Source organism: Carcharhinus amblyrhynchos, chromosome 6 (assembly GCF_965287045.1).
Source record: "Carcharhinus amblyrhynchos chromosome 6, sCarAmb.v2.hapA, whole genome shotgun sequence".
Lineage (NCBI taxonomy): Eukaryota > Metazoa > Chordata > Chondrichthyes > Carcharhiniformes > Carcharhinidae > Carcharhinus > Carcharhinus amblyrhynchos.
The window spans coordinates 90,081,842-90,097,796 of record NC_137329.1 but is presented as its reverse complement, the minus strand read 5'-3'; the positions used below and the strand labels follow the sequence as shown (position 1 = coordinate 90,097,796).

At 40.6% G+C, this 15,955-nt stretch overlaps 1 protein-coding gene across 2 annotated transcripts in view; it reads left to right on the top strand.

Moving 5' to 3' along the window:
• LOC145344092 (voltage-dependent calcium channel subunit alpha-2/delta-4-like) overlaps positions 1–15,955 on the top strand; it is a 429,967-nt gene that overhangs the window by 160,126 nt on the left and 253,886 nt on the right. For both annotated transcript variants that reach the window (XM_080190916.1, XM_080190917.1), the window contains 5 exons: positions 2,742–2,813; positions 5,332–5,393; positions 8,038–8,105; positions 10,863–10,908; positions 15,039–15,136. In XM_080190916.1, coding sequence (XP_080047042.1) covers positions 2,742–2,813; positions 5,332–5,393; positions 8,038–8,105; positions 10,863–10,908; positions 15,039–15,136 — 346 coding nt within the window. The remainder of the gene's footprint in view (positions 1–2,741; positions 2,814–5,331; positions 5,394–8,037; positions 8,106–10,862; positions 10,909–15,038; positions 15,137–15,955) is intronic.

Genomic DNA, 15,955 nt, shown 5'->3' with positions numbered 1-15,955 from the left:
GCCTTGGTCTTCACAGAGGAGGACGCAAATAGTTTGCCAGGTATTAAAGATAGAAGGATGGTAGGAGTTGAGCGCCTGAATGCAATCACTGTCACTAGAGAGGTAGTGCTTGATCGACTAGCGGGACACCATCGATCGATGGTGGACAAGTCCCCAGGACCGGGTGGAATGCATCCCAGGGTTCTGAAGGAAATGGCAGAGGTGATAGTAGATGTCTTAGTGATTATTTTCCAAACCTCGCTGGATTCCAGGGAAGTGCCGGAAGATTGGAAAACGGCTAATGTTACGCTGCTGTTTAAAAAGGGTAGCAGGCAAAAGGCAGGTAATTATAGGCCAGTTAGTTTAATGCCTGTTGTGGGAAAAATGCTTGAATCCGTCATCAAAGAAGAAATAGCGAGGCACCTTGAGAAGAATTGTTTGATAGAGCAGACGCAGCACGGATTCGTTAAGGGGAAATCGTGTCTGACGAATTTATTGGAATTCTATGAGGATGTGACTAGTGCAGTAGACAGAGGGGAACCGGTGGATGTGGAGTTTCTCGATTTTCAGAAGGCATTCAATAAGGTGCCGCACAAAAGATTGCTTCAGAAGGTTAGGGGGCATGGAGTTGGGGGTAAGGTGTTAGCATGGATAGAGGATTGATTGTCTAATCGGAGGCAGAGAGTTGGTATTAATGGGTGCTATTCTGATTGGCGGTTGGTGACTAGTGGAGTGCCCCAGGGATCAGTGCTGGGGCCTCAACTATTTACCATTTATATAGATGATCTGGAGGAGGAGGCTGAGTGTAGGGTGTCAAAATTTGCTGATGACACAAAGATAAGTGGAAAAGCAAATTGTGCGGAGGGTGTGGAAAGTCTGCAGAAGGATCTAGATAGGCTAAGCGAGTGGGCGAGGACCTGGCAGATGGAGTACAATGTTAGCAAGTGTGAGGTTATCCACTTTGGCAGGAATAATAGTAGGAGGGATTACTATTTAAAGGGCGAAAAACTACAGCATGCTACAGTGCAGAGGGACCTGGGGGTCCTTGTGCATGAGTCGCAAAAACCCAGCCTGCAGGTGCAGCAGGTGATCAGGAAGGCAAATGGGCCTTTATAGCGAGGGGGATAGAATATAAAAGCAGGGAGGTCTTGCTGCAACTGTACAGGGCACTGGTGAGGCTGCAGCTGGAGTACAGTGTGCAGTTTTGGTCGCCGCACTTGCGCAAGGATAGTTTGGCCTTGGAGGGAGTACAGAGGAGGTTCACTAGGCTGATACCGGAGATGAGGGGGTTGAACTATGAAGAGAGGCTGAATAGAATGGGTTTGTACTCGTTGGAGTTTAGAAGGATGAGGGGGGATCTTATAGAGACGTATAAGATAATGAAGGGGATGGATAGGGTAGAGGTAGAGAGATTCTTCCCGCTCAGAAAGGACAGCAGAACTAGAGGTCACAGCCTCAAGATAAGGGGGGAGCAGTTTATAACGGAGTTGAGGAGGAACTTCTTCGCTCAAAGGGTGGTGAATCTCTGGAATTCCCTGCCCGTTGGTGTGGTGGAGGCTACCTCGCTAAATATATTTAAGACACGGGTAGATAGGTTTTTGGTAGGCAAGGGAATTAAGGATTATGGGGAGAAAGCGGGAAAGTGGAACTGAGCCACTTCAGATCAGCCATGATCGTATTGAATGGTGGGGCAGGCTCGAAGGCCTACTCCTGCTCCTATTTCTTATGTTCTTATGTTCTTACCCCTCCACTCCCTCATCCTTGTAAAGTTTTTCTTTCCCTCTGCCTTCCACCATTTCCCCTCCCCCAATCAGTTGGAAATTTTTGCTGCCCCTTCTTCCCTGTATTTTGCCTCTTCCCAACCCCTTGCAACTCTTCCTACCCCATTATCGCTGGTGTGCTTGCTATCTTTCCTTCCCAATCTCCACCTCTGGGTGAAATACTGGTCTCTGAATGTTCAGCCCTGTCTGAGTTTCACTGTAAGAAGTCTCACAACACCAGATTAAAGTCCAACAGGTTTATTTAGTTGCACAAGCCACAAGCTTTCAGAATGCTGCTCCTTCATCAGGTGAGTGGGAGTCATGTTCACAAACAGGGCATGTAAAAACACAAACTCAATTTACAAAATAATGATTGGAATGCGAGTCTTTACAGGTAATCAAGTCTTAAAGATACAGACAATGTGAGTGGAGGGAGGGTCACACTACCTGTAACCCCCACGACTTGCCTGGACTTGCAAAATCTCAGTAACTGTCCTGGCTGCAGACAATACAGACCTTTTTAACCTGTGCTTAATCCTCTCTCCACGCATCTTTAAGACTTGATTACCTGTGAAAACTCACATTCCAACCATTATTTTGTAAATTGAGTTTATGTCTTTATATGCCCCGTTTGTGAACACAACTCCCACTCACCTGATGAAGGAGCAGCACTCTGAAAGCTTGTGGCTTGTGCTACCAAATAAACCTGTTGGACTTTAACCTGGTGTTGTGAGATTTCTTGCTGTGCTTACCCCAGTCCAATGCTGACATCTTCATATCATGAGTTTCATTGCACAGTTGTGTCCTTCAGGACAATGATGGCACCCATCTCAAGTGGATCAACTGAGGAAATGCCACTTAAAATCACACAAACCATTCACAAGAGGCAGGTTTTATGCAAATTATTACAACTATTCCTTGTGTGATATTTACAGGCTGAAGGAGCTTGCAAATTGGTTCTGGAATTATTACACTTCATTGCCGTTTTTTTTCCATGTGTAGCTCAGAACGGCTATGGTGAACGGTGAGACCGGGTCAATGTCAATGAATGTGAAAGTACCAGTCGATCAGGGGGTAAGATATACGTTTATATCTGTCATGTTCTATTTGTGTTATACTCACTACTTTTCACCCTTTGGAAAGAATTAGTGCATTTCCATTCTGTAGCTAGATTTTAGTGGGCACTTTGTTTTATTTCTGACAAGCTACTCTGTCAATTCACAATTTCATACAAGGATACTTCATATCTTACATCAATTGAGGGTGAATTACATCTCTCCCAACTTTTGTGAAAGTGCAAGCTTTCTCCTTGCCCAACCATAGAACAACTAAGATCGAAAGATTAACTTATGAGAAAATTGAATTGCAAACGTATAATTAACAGCTAATGGTCTCATACACCAAAAATCCTGACCTGAAAGTAAGTCTGTACATAATCAGAAAATCAGTGGAAAAGAGGCAAGTTTGGAAAGAAGCTGACTCTGGTTGGCACTCCTATGGTAGTGAGCGTAGGTACTTCACATCAAAACAAGTAGCACAACAACATGGACTATTACAAGGAAATGATGGTCAAGATGCTAGCATTGAATTCTTTAGTGAAGTGGACTGCATACTTAGCTTTTCCGTCTTGGTCAAGCTAATAAACTTCTGTCTCTATTGTATTGTGGATCATGGGGCTTGTGGAGTTGGCACCCACTAGTTTCAGCTACCTCCCACTGCCCTCAGCAGTGGGAGGTCTTTTCTCTCTGAGCTAAACAATCCTGAATTTCTTTCCTTCAGCTCCTCAACAAAAGATCTACCCCAATGACTGAAAATTGGATACTGTTCTTTCTGCAGGTCTCTTCACACCAGCATGCTTTTCTTCTCTGCTGGATTTGTACATATGTCTTGTTATAAGCTACTATAGGACTGCAAATACTGTGGTAGTACATTAATTACCGTCCCTAATTATGTGAAATTCTGTTGTTATACTTTGCAGTTGCAGCAAGCCAGGCAAACATAATTTTAAGTTTATCATCTAAAATGTGGTTCAATCAAGGGTTAAAGGTCTAAAATCAATTGCTTATCCTTTTTCTTATCCCATAGTGGATTGTTATCACTGGCGTAAACACACTCCTCTTTTTATCTGCGAGTCTCTACTTTTTTTCTGAACCTTTCTGATTCCTTAGATTGCTGGCAGGTCACCTCAATGTCTTGCTCTCAAACCTCTACCAATATTTTTCTGTAATTGCCTAGTTGGTGAGGCAGATTCTTCATTTAATTTGCCCACTCCTCTATTCACTTTATGAATTAACAACCCCAGCTATGATTATGAACTATGGACACACTGGCTATTACTTTATCAGGTATCAAAACAGAGAACTGCTTCATTATTCTGCCTTTTGATAATATATGCATAGAATCAGGAATAATTGAGCACGATAATAGTGCTTGCAGCAGAACAGATCTTTTTGATTTTTCCAGACACCCAAAGTTTTTTCCACCTTTAGGGTTACATTGATGGTATCATTGTGATAAATGAGCTGTTTCCCCGCTGTTTAGCTAGTTGAGCTTTGGGAACTTAAAATGGATGCTATACCAGAGGAATTGCTGGGGATTGATTATCAGTAGAGGTTGAGACAACTGGCATTTAATTACAGAAGATGTCCTCTAACATTTGTGACTTTGTGTGGAGTATGAAGTAACTGTCACCAGGTGTAATGGAATCAGATGATTGATTTTGATATTTAATTGGGATTAGCTGAAGTTACTTTGGCATGCAATGCACAAGATGGGACCATTATAGTAAATTACCGATTCATACAGATCTGTTGCAGGTACTTGAGAGTCTGCAATCTCAATGTCATTCAATGCCAATGAATGAGGAGGTCAAATGTAATTATAAATTGCAAATGTCAAATCCAACATCCAAGCAGTGTGAGTGAAAATGATAGGTTGGTTTGACTACAAATTCATTATCCATTTATTGTTTTGGAGTTTATAACAGTATTCCAGCATATGTAGAAGAGGTTTTTCTTTTAATAGTAGGAATGAATGTGTAGGTCAATCCAGGTAGGATGACTGGTTCCCTCCCCTGAAGGACATTGGTGAGCTTTCATAAAAATTAACAGCTTTTATTTCCATTTTCTTGTGCAAGTCTACAGATTAACAGATTGATTAAATTAAATTTCAGAACTTTCCATGGTGGGATTGAACTCTCAACCATTCCTAATCCTGACCAATAACCACAAGTTTGCTATACTTGTTGCTGACTAGCATATCCAGTGTTGGCACATGAGATTAATGCAGTCCAAAATTCCATTGCATGTCCATGGAAAGTTTGTGTTACTTCAATGCCATTTATCTCAACTGCAAGGTAGATCGTGGGGTTATCGCTTTAGCTGCATACAAGATTAGTTTTGTTTGTTAGTTAGGCAAGGATAAGAGGAACACATGCTTGACACACACATCAAGCTATCTGCATTATGTGAAAGTATTGTTTGGCAAAGCTTCCTGCATGTATCCCCAGATGTAAACTGAATTTGTATCTTAATTCGCTGAAAGAATATTTAATTAATACTAATTCTAAATCTTTCTCTTTTTGAACTTGCAGAAACGTGTTTTGTTTCTAACCAATGACTATTTCTACACACATATTGATGACACGCCTTTCAGGTGACATTCTGTTTTCCCCTTTGTGCTTCTGTTAATTTCTAGAAAAGGTATCTTATGAAATCAAAGGATGCACAACAGGTGATCTGTGGAAAGTAATATTTATTAATTGGGTGAATGAATCTAAAGCAAAGAACAAACAAGGAATTTAATTGCACTATACCACTGTCCAGACATCTCGAGTGTATTTTCAGTTTATAAATAAAGCTATAATTTTAGCTTAAACTGGTTAAAGAAATGAAAATAATGTGGGCCCATCACTGTCTAAGGTGGTGTGTCATTGAGGGACCTAAAAGACATAGAGATGTCTTTCCCACTTTTTAACACTGCTCCAACCCCATACCCCAATTTGTTGAATCGGCATAGGGAACTTCCTCCTGGCAGGTGTCTTATCATCAAGACAGGGCTCTCCATGGAAAATCATGGGACTGCAGCAATGGGAACACCTGAAAAGGTGGGAGGCCAGATTACTCGGTCAAAAAGTTCGAAGGTATCAAACAAAATGTTAATTGATAGCTTCATCCTAAACTAGTAAGCGATGGTTTTCAACAATTGGAGATCTGGAAGTGAACTGAAGCCTGGTCCCATATCCTGACTGTCATTTATCTTCAGTGGATAAGAGCTAACAGTGGTCAGAGGGAGGAGGGAGTGTGGATGTTGGTGCAAATGGCAACTAAGATAAGATATAGAAGCAGAATTAGGCCATTGGGTCCATCGAGTCTGCTCCACCTTTCAATCATAGCTGATAAGTTTCTCAACCCCATTCTCCCGCTTTCCTCTGTAACCTTTGATTATTTTGTCCAAACAAAAACCTAGCTACCTCTGTCTTAAATATACTCAATGACCTGGCCTCCACAGCCTTCTGTGATAATAAATTCCACAGATTCACCACCCTCTGGCTGAAGAAATTCCTCCTTATCTCTGTTCTAAAGGGTTGTCCCTTTATTCTGAGGCTGTGCCCTCAGATTCTGGTCTCCCCAGATAAGAAATTTGAGCTTGGGGTGTGGAGGTGATGTTGAGTCTCTAATCAATTCTTTCTTGCTGTTTTCTCCTCTTATACTTTTCTGACATAAGAAACTTGGGCACAATGCCTAATGCCATTCCAACTTTCTTGAAGGTTACTCAAAAGTGACATTTTATCACACAGAGAAAATAAATTAGGTCACTAAGATAGGAACCCTCACTGCCTCATTTCTGTGTTTACAGACACATATTCAGAACTGTTTCTCCAGGGAATGCTCAGAATCTCAAAGAAATGTCAAAGGCAGAGAGTTTACCAGTATAATAGCATTTGCAAAGCAAAAAGCAATTTATTTTAGTCAGCTGAATATCTGACAGGTGTCGAAGCCCATTATCCATGAGGCAGGATTTTCCAGCCTCATCTGCAGTCCCACCAAAGTTAGTAGATATTTGGCTGGCTTACCGGATCAGTTGCTCTGATACACTGCCCCAGGCCAAAAAATCCCAGAACATGTTTAAGAGCTTATAATCAAAACTACTAAAAAAAATCTATTCAAGTGGAACGTTTTTAGCCATACAGAGTGCAAATTATTTCTCATAGGAACATACGCTGAGAGTACACATTTTGTGAGAAAGCTTTCATCCTTTTGATCTGTGTAGCTCCTGGTAACTGGACATTCTACTGAAACCATGTATTTTCACTGAGTCTTCAGTTCCCTTGGACCTAAGCACTGAAATTCCTTCTCTGCACCACTTCACCTCCCTACCTCATTTTCCTCCATTAAGACAATCCCTAAAATCTACCTTCTTCACTAAGCTTTGTTTATCTTACCCAAAATCTCCTTATATGGCTTTGGTGTCATTTTCTTGTCTTCCTGTGAAAAACCTTGGGACAGTTTGTTACATTAAAGGCTCCGTATAAGAACAAGTTATAGCTGTTGTTGTTCTGCAATGATGAAAATTGAAATGCTCCCAAACCTGGAAATCTAAGGGAAAGGAAACCGGTTGATTTTAAAGGTTCCTGATGAACAGCCTGCCTGCTGTTGCCCATTTCCTACCTGGCAGAACAGTTCCTATCAACCCCAGAAAATGCTCACAGGAAGGGCAATGTTTGTGGAGCAAACAGAAACATTGACATTTGCCGTAAGCCCTTTGTCAAAACAGTGTCTGTTTTCTCCACAGATGTTGACAGTTTCCCATTTTTTCTGTTTTCACTTCACCTTCTTCAGGTACATGACCTAAGAGGGCATTGGTAACCATGAACTCTGTTGGATTGGTCCATGATTATGCTTGGCAAAGTATTGCAGCAGTTTGCTGATCAGGAAACTCACCCACTCTTAATGATTGCCATCAGGCATATTGAAAAGATTTACAGGTTGGTAGTCAACCTGTCTGGCCACATTATGAATGCACATTTCATAGCCATCAAGTCCTGAAATGTGACCTGAATCCAGAACTTCTGGACTTGAGGTAGGGATGTGTCACTGCATCCAAGATCATCCCTATTCCACCACAGAATGGAATGGCAGGACTTTTATAGCCAGTGGCTTATTTTAAAGTACCTTCTGCATGCCCTGAGTACAAACAGAAATATATATAGCTCATAATAAAGGTAGTGACAGATTTGGTTGAATGTTTCTCCAATATTTATACATTAATTTTTATAATTTAATTATTTTCTTTTCAGCCTGTGTATTGTTCTTACGAGAGGACATGGTGAATCTCTATTCATTGGAAATGTATCTGTGGAAGAAGGTGGGAATACATTACTGTTAAAGTGAATTAACATTGGATCATGCACTATTAGCATTCAGAGGCCTGTTACAGAGGTCATGATATTAAAAAAAAGTATATTGAATAAATAACTCAACTTCAGTAAAGTGGTGCTCTTCCAACGGTTATTTATGTGTGGAATAAGAAAAACATGCTACCTACATATGAGACTGATTTAAATAAATCTGGCTACCTTCTCTGCCTCCACATCTGAATTCAGTAGCAAGACAAATTTAGGTGTCTGACGATGAAGGCCTGCATTAACCAATGCACCCAGATCAGAGCTGAGCTTGCTACTATGCCCAAGCAGCTAGATAGCATATTGCCTCGGTCTGCAAAATTTGCCACAACATTCCTCTTACACTCAGGAGATGGATGTCACAAAACCATGGCTTACCCTTCCCTAGTTTAGTCCTTAACTCCCTGAAGTGTGGTCGTTGCGATGTATGAGCAGCTACCTGGAGTCATACGTGAGAGTTGTATAAACAGAAAGGAACAAAAATTGGGGACTACCTTAGGTACAGATGGCAGATGATGGAAGTTTTCTTCTTCTCAGTCTAGGCTAAAGTTGAACTCAGCTAGGTGAACTGAAAAGGTGGTATATCCAAATGCTTGATGCCATTGTTTTTGATAGTTTGTTAAATTTATTGTTATATGCTGCTTATTTAAGAGGAAGAATACTTTAAGTGTTCGTTCTCAACAAATTGATGTGTCCTTTGAAGTTCATGAGATATGAAACCGAGCTCCAAGGTTGAATGTGTGCCTATGAAACTGCTGTCATTGTTTTAATTGAATGTCCTGCATACTACACATATCTTTCCTCCCACGTCTGATGGTAGTCACCTTCAAAAGTGGCATAGGCAGAATAGGACTTGCTCACTACAATTGCAGGAGTGACCTGCTGTAGTTCACAAGTTAATTCCATTTGAGCAGGGTTTCTGCACATATGAAGACAATATTTCCCAAATGGAGTCCAGAAATAGGAAAGCAGAGGCTTTTAAGCCAGAGAAGCTTGCTGCAAAAATTCATTGTTGATCCTCCTGCAAGCACTGCCGTATAAGCTAACAAGCATCTACAGCACCATGCCACTTACTGAAGACAGCTCTACAATGAGAATGCCAAGATCTTGACTTTACATGTATGGCAGAATGAAGATTGATTTGTGGATCCATCCCAGCTGTTTACCTGTAACTATATCGTTGCATCTCATTGTTCAACCACTATTACCATCAACGTCAAGGATTTATGTTATAAATAGGAAGACAGTACACAGGGTTATATACAAAGTACAAGTGAACCCAAGCAGTTGGAAGTGTAATGGGAGAACGTAAAGCATATCAGCAGAGAGTTGAATTCTATCGTTCTATGAGAACATCCAGATATGCTAGTTAACTACAATTGATTACCTGGCAGATTGTGAGGTAAGGGGTTATGGCAAAATTACATGGACAGGATTCCCTCCAGGATCCTGCCCACTCTAATCCTGATGTGATTATACAGTGGGATGGTCAGGGCCTCAAACAAGAAGCTTGCCCGTGCCCCTATTAAGACTCTTACGTGGCCATTCAATGGCCTTTCCCTGCCCAGCCTCAATTTTAGGTGGGAGGAGGAGGAGGTTGGGGAAGGGAGCGGGGGGAGCACATCAATTGGAAAGCCCCTGAAGCCTGAGCACAGCATTTCCTCAGGGAGCTGGTAGTTTCAGCACAGCACCAAGATCCAGAGCCTCCCAACCACCCAAAACATCCCCTAACCTCCCCTCCCCAAGACCTAGTATCTACCTGAGGTACGGCCCTGGGACATAATCTCAGGAATGACGCTGCAATACATTTTCCAACCACTGCAGGGCTGTGCCTGGAGAGATTGGTCAACAGCTCTCCAAGGTGGGACATCCATTGGAATTCCTGCTTGCTGCCAATCAACACTCAATTAAGTGTAAAATGGCAACAGGCCTGTGGGTCTGCATTTATTTTGGCTAAGATCCTGTAATCAGGTACCTGTTCTAAAACATTTCTTACCCTTCTAAATTAGCTGTTGTGACTATTGTTTTAAAGTTCCTTTAATTGAACCAAAATCTTATATCTTTCTGAAGGCCTTTCTTAATCTTTCAAATAGCCTATGTTTATTTTTGATGTCAATTTTTTAAACTATTCACTTAATCTTTCTCCATTTCTGTTCTCTCAATTTCTTCAAGTAATCCAGCTACCTACATTCTTTTACAGAAAACATTGAGCTAGTTCTTACATATTCTTCTTCCAAGTACATCTCATTCTTCCTAATTTATCTTCTCTAAATCTCTACAGGTCTGTTTCTTGTAAAATAATAAGTGTTACTTTATAGTTTATTAGAACAGATAAGAGCTGAACATTTATGATCTTTCCAGAACACTTCCACTGTTGGCCCAGTTGGAGTACATTGCATGGACAAAGAATTGGACTTGGAATTAGGCCAAGTTTTCATAAACCCAAGCCTTCACCTTTCATACAGCTGCTGGGAGACTTTACTTGGACTTTCCATCTACTTCAAAGAAGGCTATCAGCATCAGATGAGTGTATGATGAAGGGAAGGCATCAATCAGTCCCCAGTAGCTTACCTGTAATCTTTTGAGTATTTTATTACGTCTTCATATGATTCTATACTCTTAATCTTCGCCCAATAAAACTGGGAGTAGTTTGTGGCTCTTTCAAGAAAGGAACATGAAGTAATTTTGAATCGCTAATTAATTTTTACTTTAAATTTCAGGATTGCACGACTTAGTTCAGCCTGACTTGACAATTGCAAATGAATGGTAAGTCGGTATTGACTACATGCTGCAAGACCTATACTCGTACAATGAGACGTCAGCCAAATGGGCTGCCAGCTCTGACGAAGAATCATCCTAACTCAAAACATTAGCTCTACTCTCTCTTCACAGATGCTGCCAGACCTGCTGAGATTTTCTAGTATTTGCTTTTGTTTCAGATTCAAGCATCCACAGTATTTTACCTTTGCCATTCTATTGTTCATTTGTGATTGGTGCACATGTTCTAAGTAGGAAAAGAAAAGAGAGACTTTCACCAACTCAGGATGTTCTGAAACATTTTAAACTAATGTATGAAATACAGCAGCCAATTTGCACACAGCAAGCATCACGTAACAATGTGATAATGACCAGATCAATGCTTTTCAATGTTGATTGAGGAGTAAGAATTGATCACGACACCAGAGATTTTATTTCTTTTCTTCAAAATAGTGTCATAGGATCTTTCACATCAATCTGAGAGTGGAGTTGGGGTCACAGTTTAACAGTTCATTGGAAAGATAATGTCTTCAATCGTGAACACTCCCTTAGTACTGCACCACAGTGTCATATTTTGTGATCAATTGCCTGGAGAGTGACTTGAATTCACAATCTTCTGTCTTAGAGACAACAATGCTAATTGTGCTAATTTGGTTAATGTATGAAGCTATTTAATTCATTGTTTAATTAACTTGAGATTTAATATCTTGCAGACAATAAATAATAGTTTGGAGTGCACTTTTATTGAGTAATTAAAAAGAGGTAACTTTATGTGAACAACAGCTTAAATAGCTGGATAGCCCTAACATCAAAGAGATAATGGCATAGTGGTCCCATAGTCCAAAGATGTGTGGGTTAGGTGGATTGGTCATGCTAAATTTCCCCTTAGTGTCAGAGGGACTAGCTGGTGTAAATGCATGGGGTTATGAGGATAAGGCCTGGGTGGGGTTGCAGTCGGTGTAGACTCAATGGGCTGAATGGACTCCTTCTGCACTGTACGATTTTAAGATTCTATGATTAAGTCATTAAGATCAGCCAGTTGAATGCATGGCTGAAAAGATTGGTGAGGGAGAAATGGTTTAAGTTCATAATCCACTGGCACTGGGGAAAGAGGGAGCCCACTGCCTCTTTCAAAAAGTAAAAAGAGGCATTTTTTCCTCTGAAAAATAAATTAACTACGCTACAGATAGGGCTTTAAACTGAGTAATGGTGAGGGGCGAATGTATTCAATTGAGGTGAAATTTAGAAATTTAAGTGAAAGGGCAAGCCAATGATGATATGGATAATGATAACTAGAATGTGACAGGGAAGAATGGAGCATGCATACATAAGAGGGCAACAGCAAGTAAGATCACAAATAGGGAAAATGGTAATAAGACAAAATGAAAGTCACTTATATGAATGGTGATATATGATTTGGTGCCACAAATAGAGATAAATAGATAAGGCCTGTTAACCATTGTAGAGGCATGTCTGCAAAGTACAAAGCTGGTGTTATGACCAGGTGAGAAGTGGTGGCTCCTATCTATTCAACCTCCTTGGTTTAAGTTTATTTTGATGAAAATGCGCCTTTCCTAATCAGAATGCATTTAACTATTTAAGCTCTCAGCAATAAGTAGGCAATCAAACAAGGTTATCTTGGGCAGATTTTCTGTCCTCCTCCTCCTCACTCCCCCCTAGCTATTTTGTAGTGACAGAGGAGGCCCACCATTGGCTGGTGGCAGGATCTCCTGGTCCCAGTACTGTCAATAGATTTTCCTGATGCTTGCATCCTCCACCTCTGAGGAATGCGTGGCAGGGGCTTGCCACCGATAGAACCAGAAGATGCCACCAGTGGGAAAAGTTGTAAAATTTTCAGCCTTTGGATCAAAGAAAGTGCAAATTTCAACCCGAGGGAAAATAACTAAAATGTGGTAGGAAGCATTTAGCCTTCATGCAATTGCTCAGATTCACATACATGCACACACACAAACACACATCAGAAATAAGGAGTTGGAGCCCAATTAAAAAGGTCAACAAATATACAGTTGAGTCAGGGGTTCCAGAAATTAGTGACTTGAGATCTATTTTTTTCAACAGTCATCCTAACACGATCTACCACCATGGCCCTTCCCACCTTCCCCACAGGAACATTCAAGCATGCTGCACAACATAGGCCTTATATTGCCTCTCTATGGATAAAAAGAAGAAAAATGCACCAAGAACACTCTTTCACACCATTATGCAAATAATTCCTTCCTGAAAGCAAACTGGATGGGTTTTTAACAATACTCTGGTACTCTTGTGGTCAGTGGTTCCAGAATTTTAACCTGGTTTAGTTAATTGAATTTAAGTTCTCCCATTGCATGGTGGAATTTAAACTCTTGTCCTCCAAATCGTTAATCCAAACCTTGGAATTACGAATTCTGTGACATAACATATGCTTCTGTACCCTAAGTTGCAAAGGTTTAATATTGTGTCATATTCAGTTGGCATTTATTCCAGGGGTCCAGGATGTATTGATGTATAAGAATGAAAAATGAATAAATGAAGACAGTTTTTCTGCTCCTTATCCACTTGGAATTAGGTTGAGACCTAAGGCTAACATCTTAGAATAATGTAGTAAAGGCTGTTTGTATTGCACAAGACCTTTGCAGTCAACAGGGGTAGAAGGGAGTTATATATCACCAGCTTGGGTAAAACAATAAGTATCTAATTTACCTTCTATTGTATCTTCATATAAAATTTGTTTGTGTCTCCCAGAAAGAAAGTACGGAAAACACATGCCACACTTGTGCTAACTTGGTGCATGCGCAGTGCTCAGAATGCACACACCATTCATGTGCCGAGTCCATGTTGCACAGAAAATATGTGGTTGATTGGGAAGGAATTCCTGAGCAATTGGTTGACTGGAATCAATGTTTTGGGTACCTCTTGGTTAAGTGTTCTTTGATTGTCTTTGAGGTGTAGATTTTAAACATGTGGCCTATTTAGGTTAGTTGGTTTCTTGGATGTGGTTAGATGCAAAGCATTTTGCAATTATTATGAGATCTCAATTCACTGGTAGGTTTCTGGTAGAGTTGGCTTCGCAAACTGGGAGAGAGCAACCCTCAGCTTTTTTCCTCTGTTGAAGACTTTGTGACTCTATCTGTGTCTCTTGCAAATTTCTCTAGTGGCTGGGCAGCCCTGCCTTGAAATATCTCACCCTATTTTGTTTCCAAGAGGTTCTGAGTAGGTCTGTCAAATGTGACAGAGACTGATAGCCAAGTTCCGCACACATGAGGACAGTCTCAACAGGGATTTTGGGCTCATGTCGCACTATCTGTAACCCCCATGACTTGCCTGGGTTTGCAAAACCTCACTTACTGTACTGTCTGGAGACAATACACATCTCTTAACCTGTGCTTAATGGTCCTTCCACTCACACTGTCGGCATTTTTAAGACTTGAAAAGCAGGTTAGTTGTAAAGACTCGCATTCTAATTAGTAATCTGTAAACTGTTTGTGCTGTTATATGCTCTGTCTGAGGCCAGAACTCTCCATTCACCTGGCGAAGAGACAAACCCTGAAAGCTTGTGAGTTTACTATCAAATAAATTGGTTGGACTTAAACCTGGTGTTGTAAGACTTCTTACTAGGTCTGTCAAAGACAGCCATTGTTTCAATATCCAATACCTTGCATTTTTAATGTTTCTTTCTTAGACCGTTATGAATTTTGATGGGTGTCTTGTTTATAGAAAATATCTCTCTCTTCACACTTTCCTAAGGGAAGTAGTTGGTTTCTCATTTTTACCTTGGACTGTGGCATTGCACTTTTAAAGTTTGCTGTGACTCAGGTCAAATTACAAAATTTCCAGTCATTTGAAAAACCATATTTTCAATTCTAGAGGACATAGCTTCATAACACTGGAAACTGAATTTTCAAGGGTATTTGGCATTTTGGAAGGATAGACAGGACGGCAAAGGAGGTAGAGTATCCATCCAGTAGTTGAAACAAGCTGTTCCAATGTAATTATTTTATAGATCACTTTATTGCTGAGATGTCATATTTGAAGCTACCTGATGCTGTAATATTTTAGATCCTGACAGACTGAAAAGATTGTACTTCAGTGAAAAATTGTAGCTCTAACTAATGGGGTCTTTGCTTAACCCTCTTTGGCAGGATTTATTGTGTAACTGACATTGATCCAGCCCATCGAAAGCTGACGCAAAAACAGGCTGTAATTCGTTATCTTTCCGGGGAGGATCCAGATCTGGAATGTGAGTACAATATTATATATAACTTCAACCTATTGTTTACCAAGGGTAACTTGACAGATTGACCATTTGGGAGCTTGTTGAGTGAAAGAATTCAGTAAAGAGAGGAAGGAAGTGCTCTTTTTTCAGCCTCCAGCATTTGGTTCTTACTTCAGTCAGGGGAAGAAACTGGTGAGTAATTTGTAAGTTATCCACATGGCAACGCATCTCAGCCAAATGGAATGTATATCCTGTAACAACATTGGCACCAAAGTCAGAAGAGGGATGAGGTCCTGAAAGCAGATTTTAAGGAGTTAGGAAATTAATTGAAAAACAGGACCTCAAAAGCAGTAATCTCAGGATTACTCCTGTGCCACATTTGAGTGAACAAAGGAATAGGAGAACTGGTTGATTGAACATGTGGCTGGAGAATTGGTGTAGGAGGAAGGGCATAGAATTTCTGAGGCATTGGGACTGGTTCTGGGGCAAATAGAACCTATACATGATGGATGGGTTGAACCTTAGCAGGACTGATATGAACACCCTTGTAGGGAGATTTTTTGATGCTGTTGGGGAGGGTATAAACTAGATTGGCCAGGGAGTGGAATCTGAGAGGGTGCTCAGATTGGCGAGAAGCAGAACTGGTAACAGGAAGTAAGAAAGTAGTAAGCAAAATTGGAAGGCAGGCAAAACAGAAGCAAGCATTAAGTAAGATCAGAACATAGAATAATGTTAAGAAAACCAAAGTTAAGGGCCCTCTATCTGAGCGCACACAGCAATCGCAACAAAGTTGATGACTTAAAAGCACAAATAGGGGAACATATGTGTGATTTAATTGCCAAT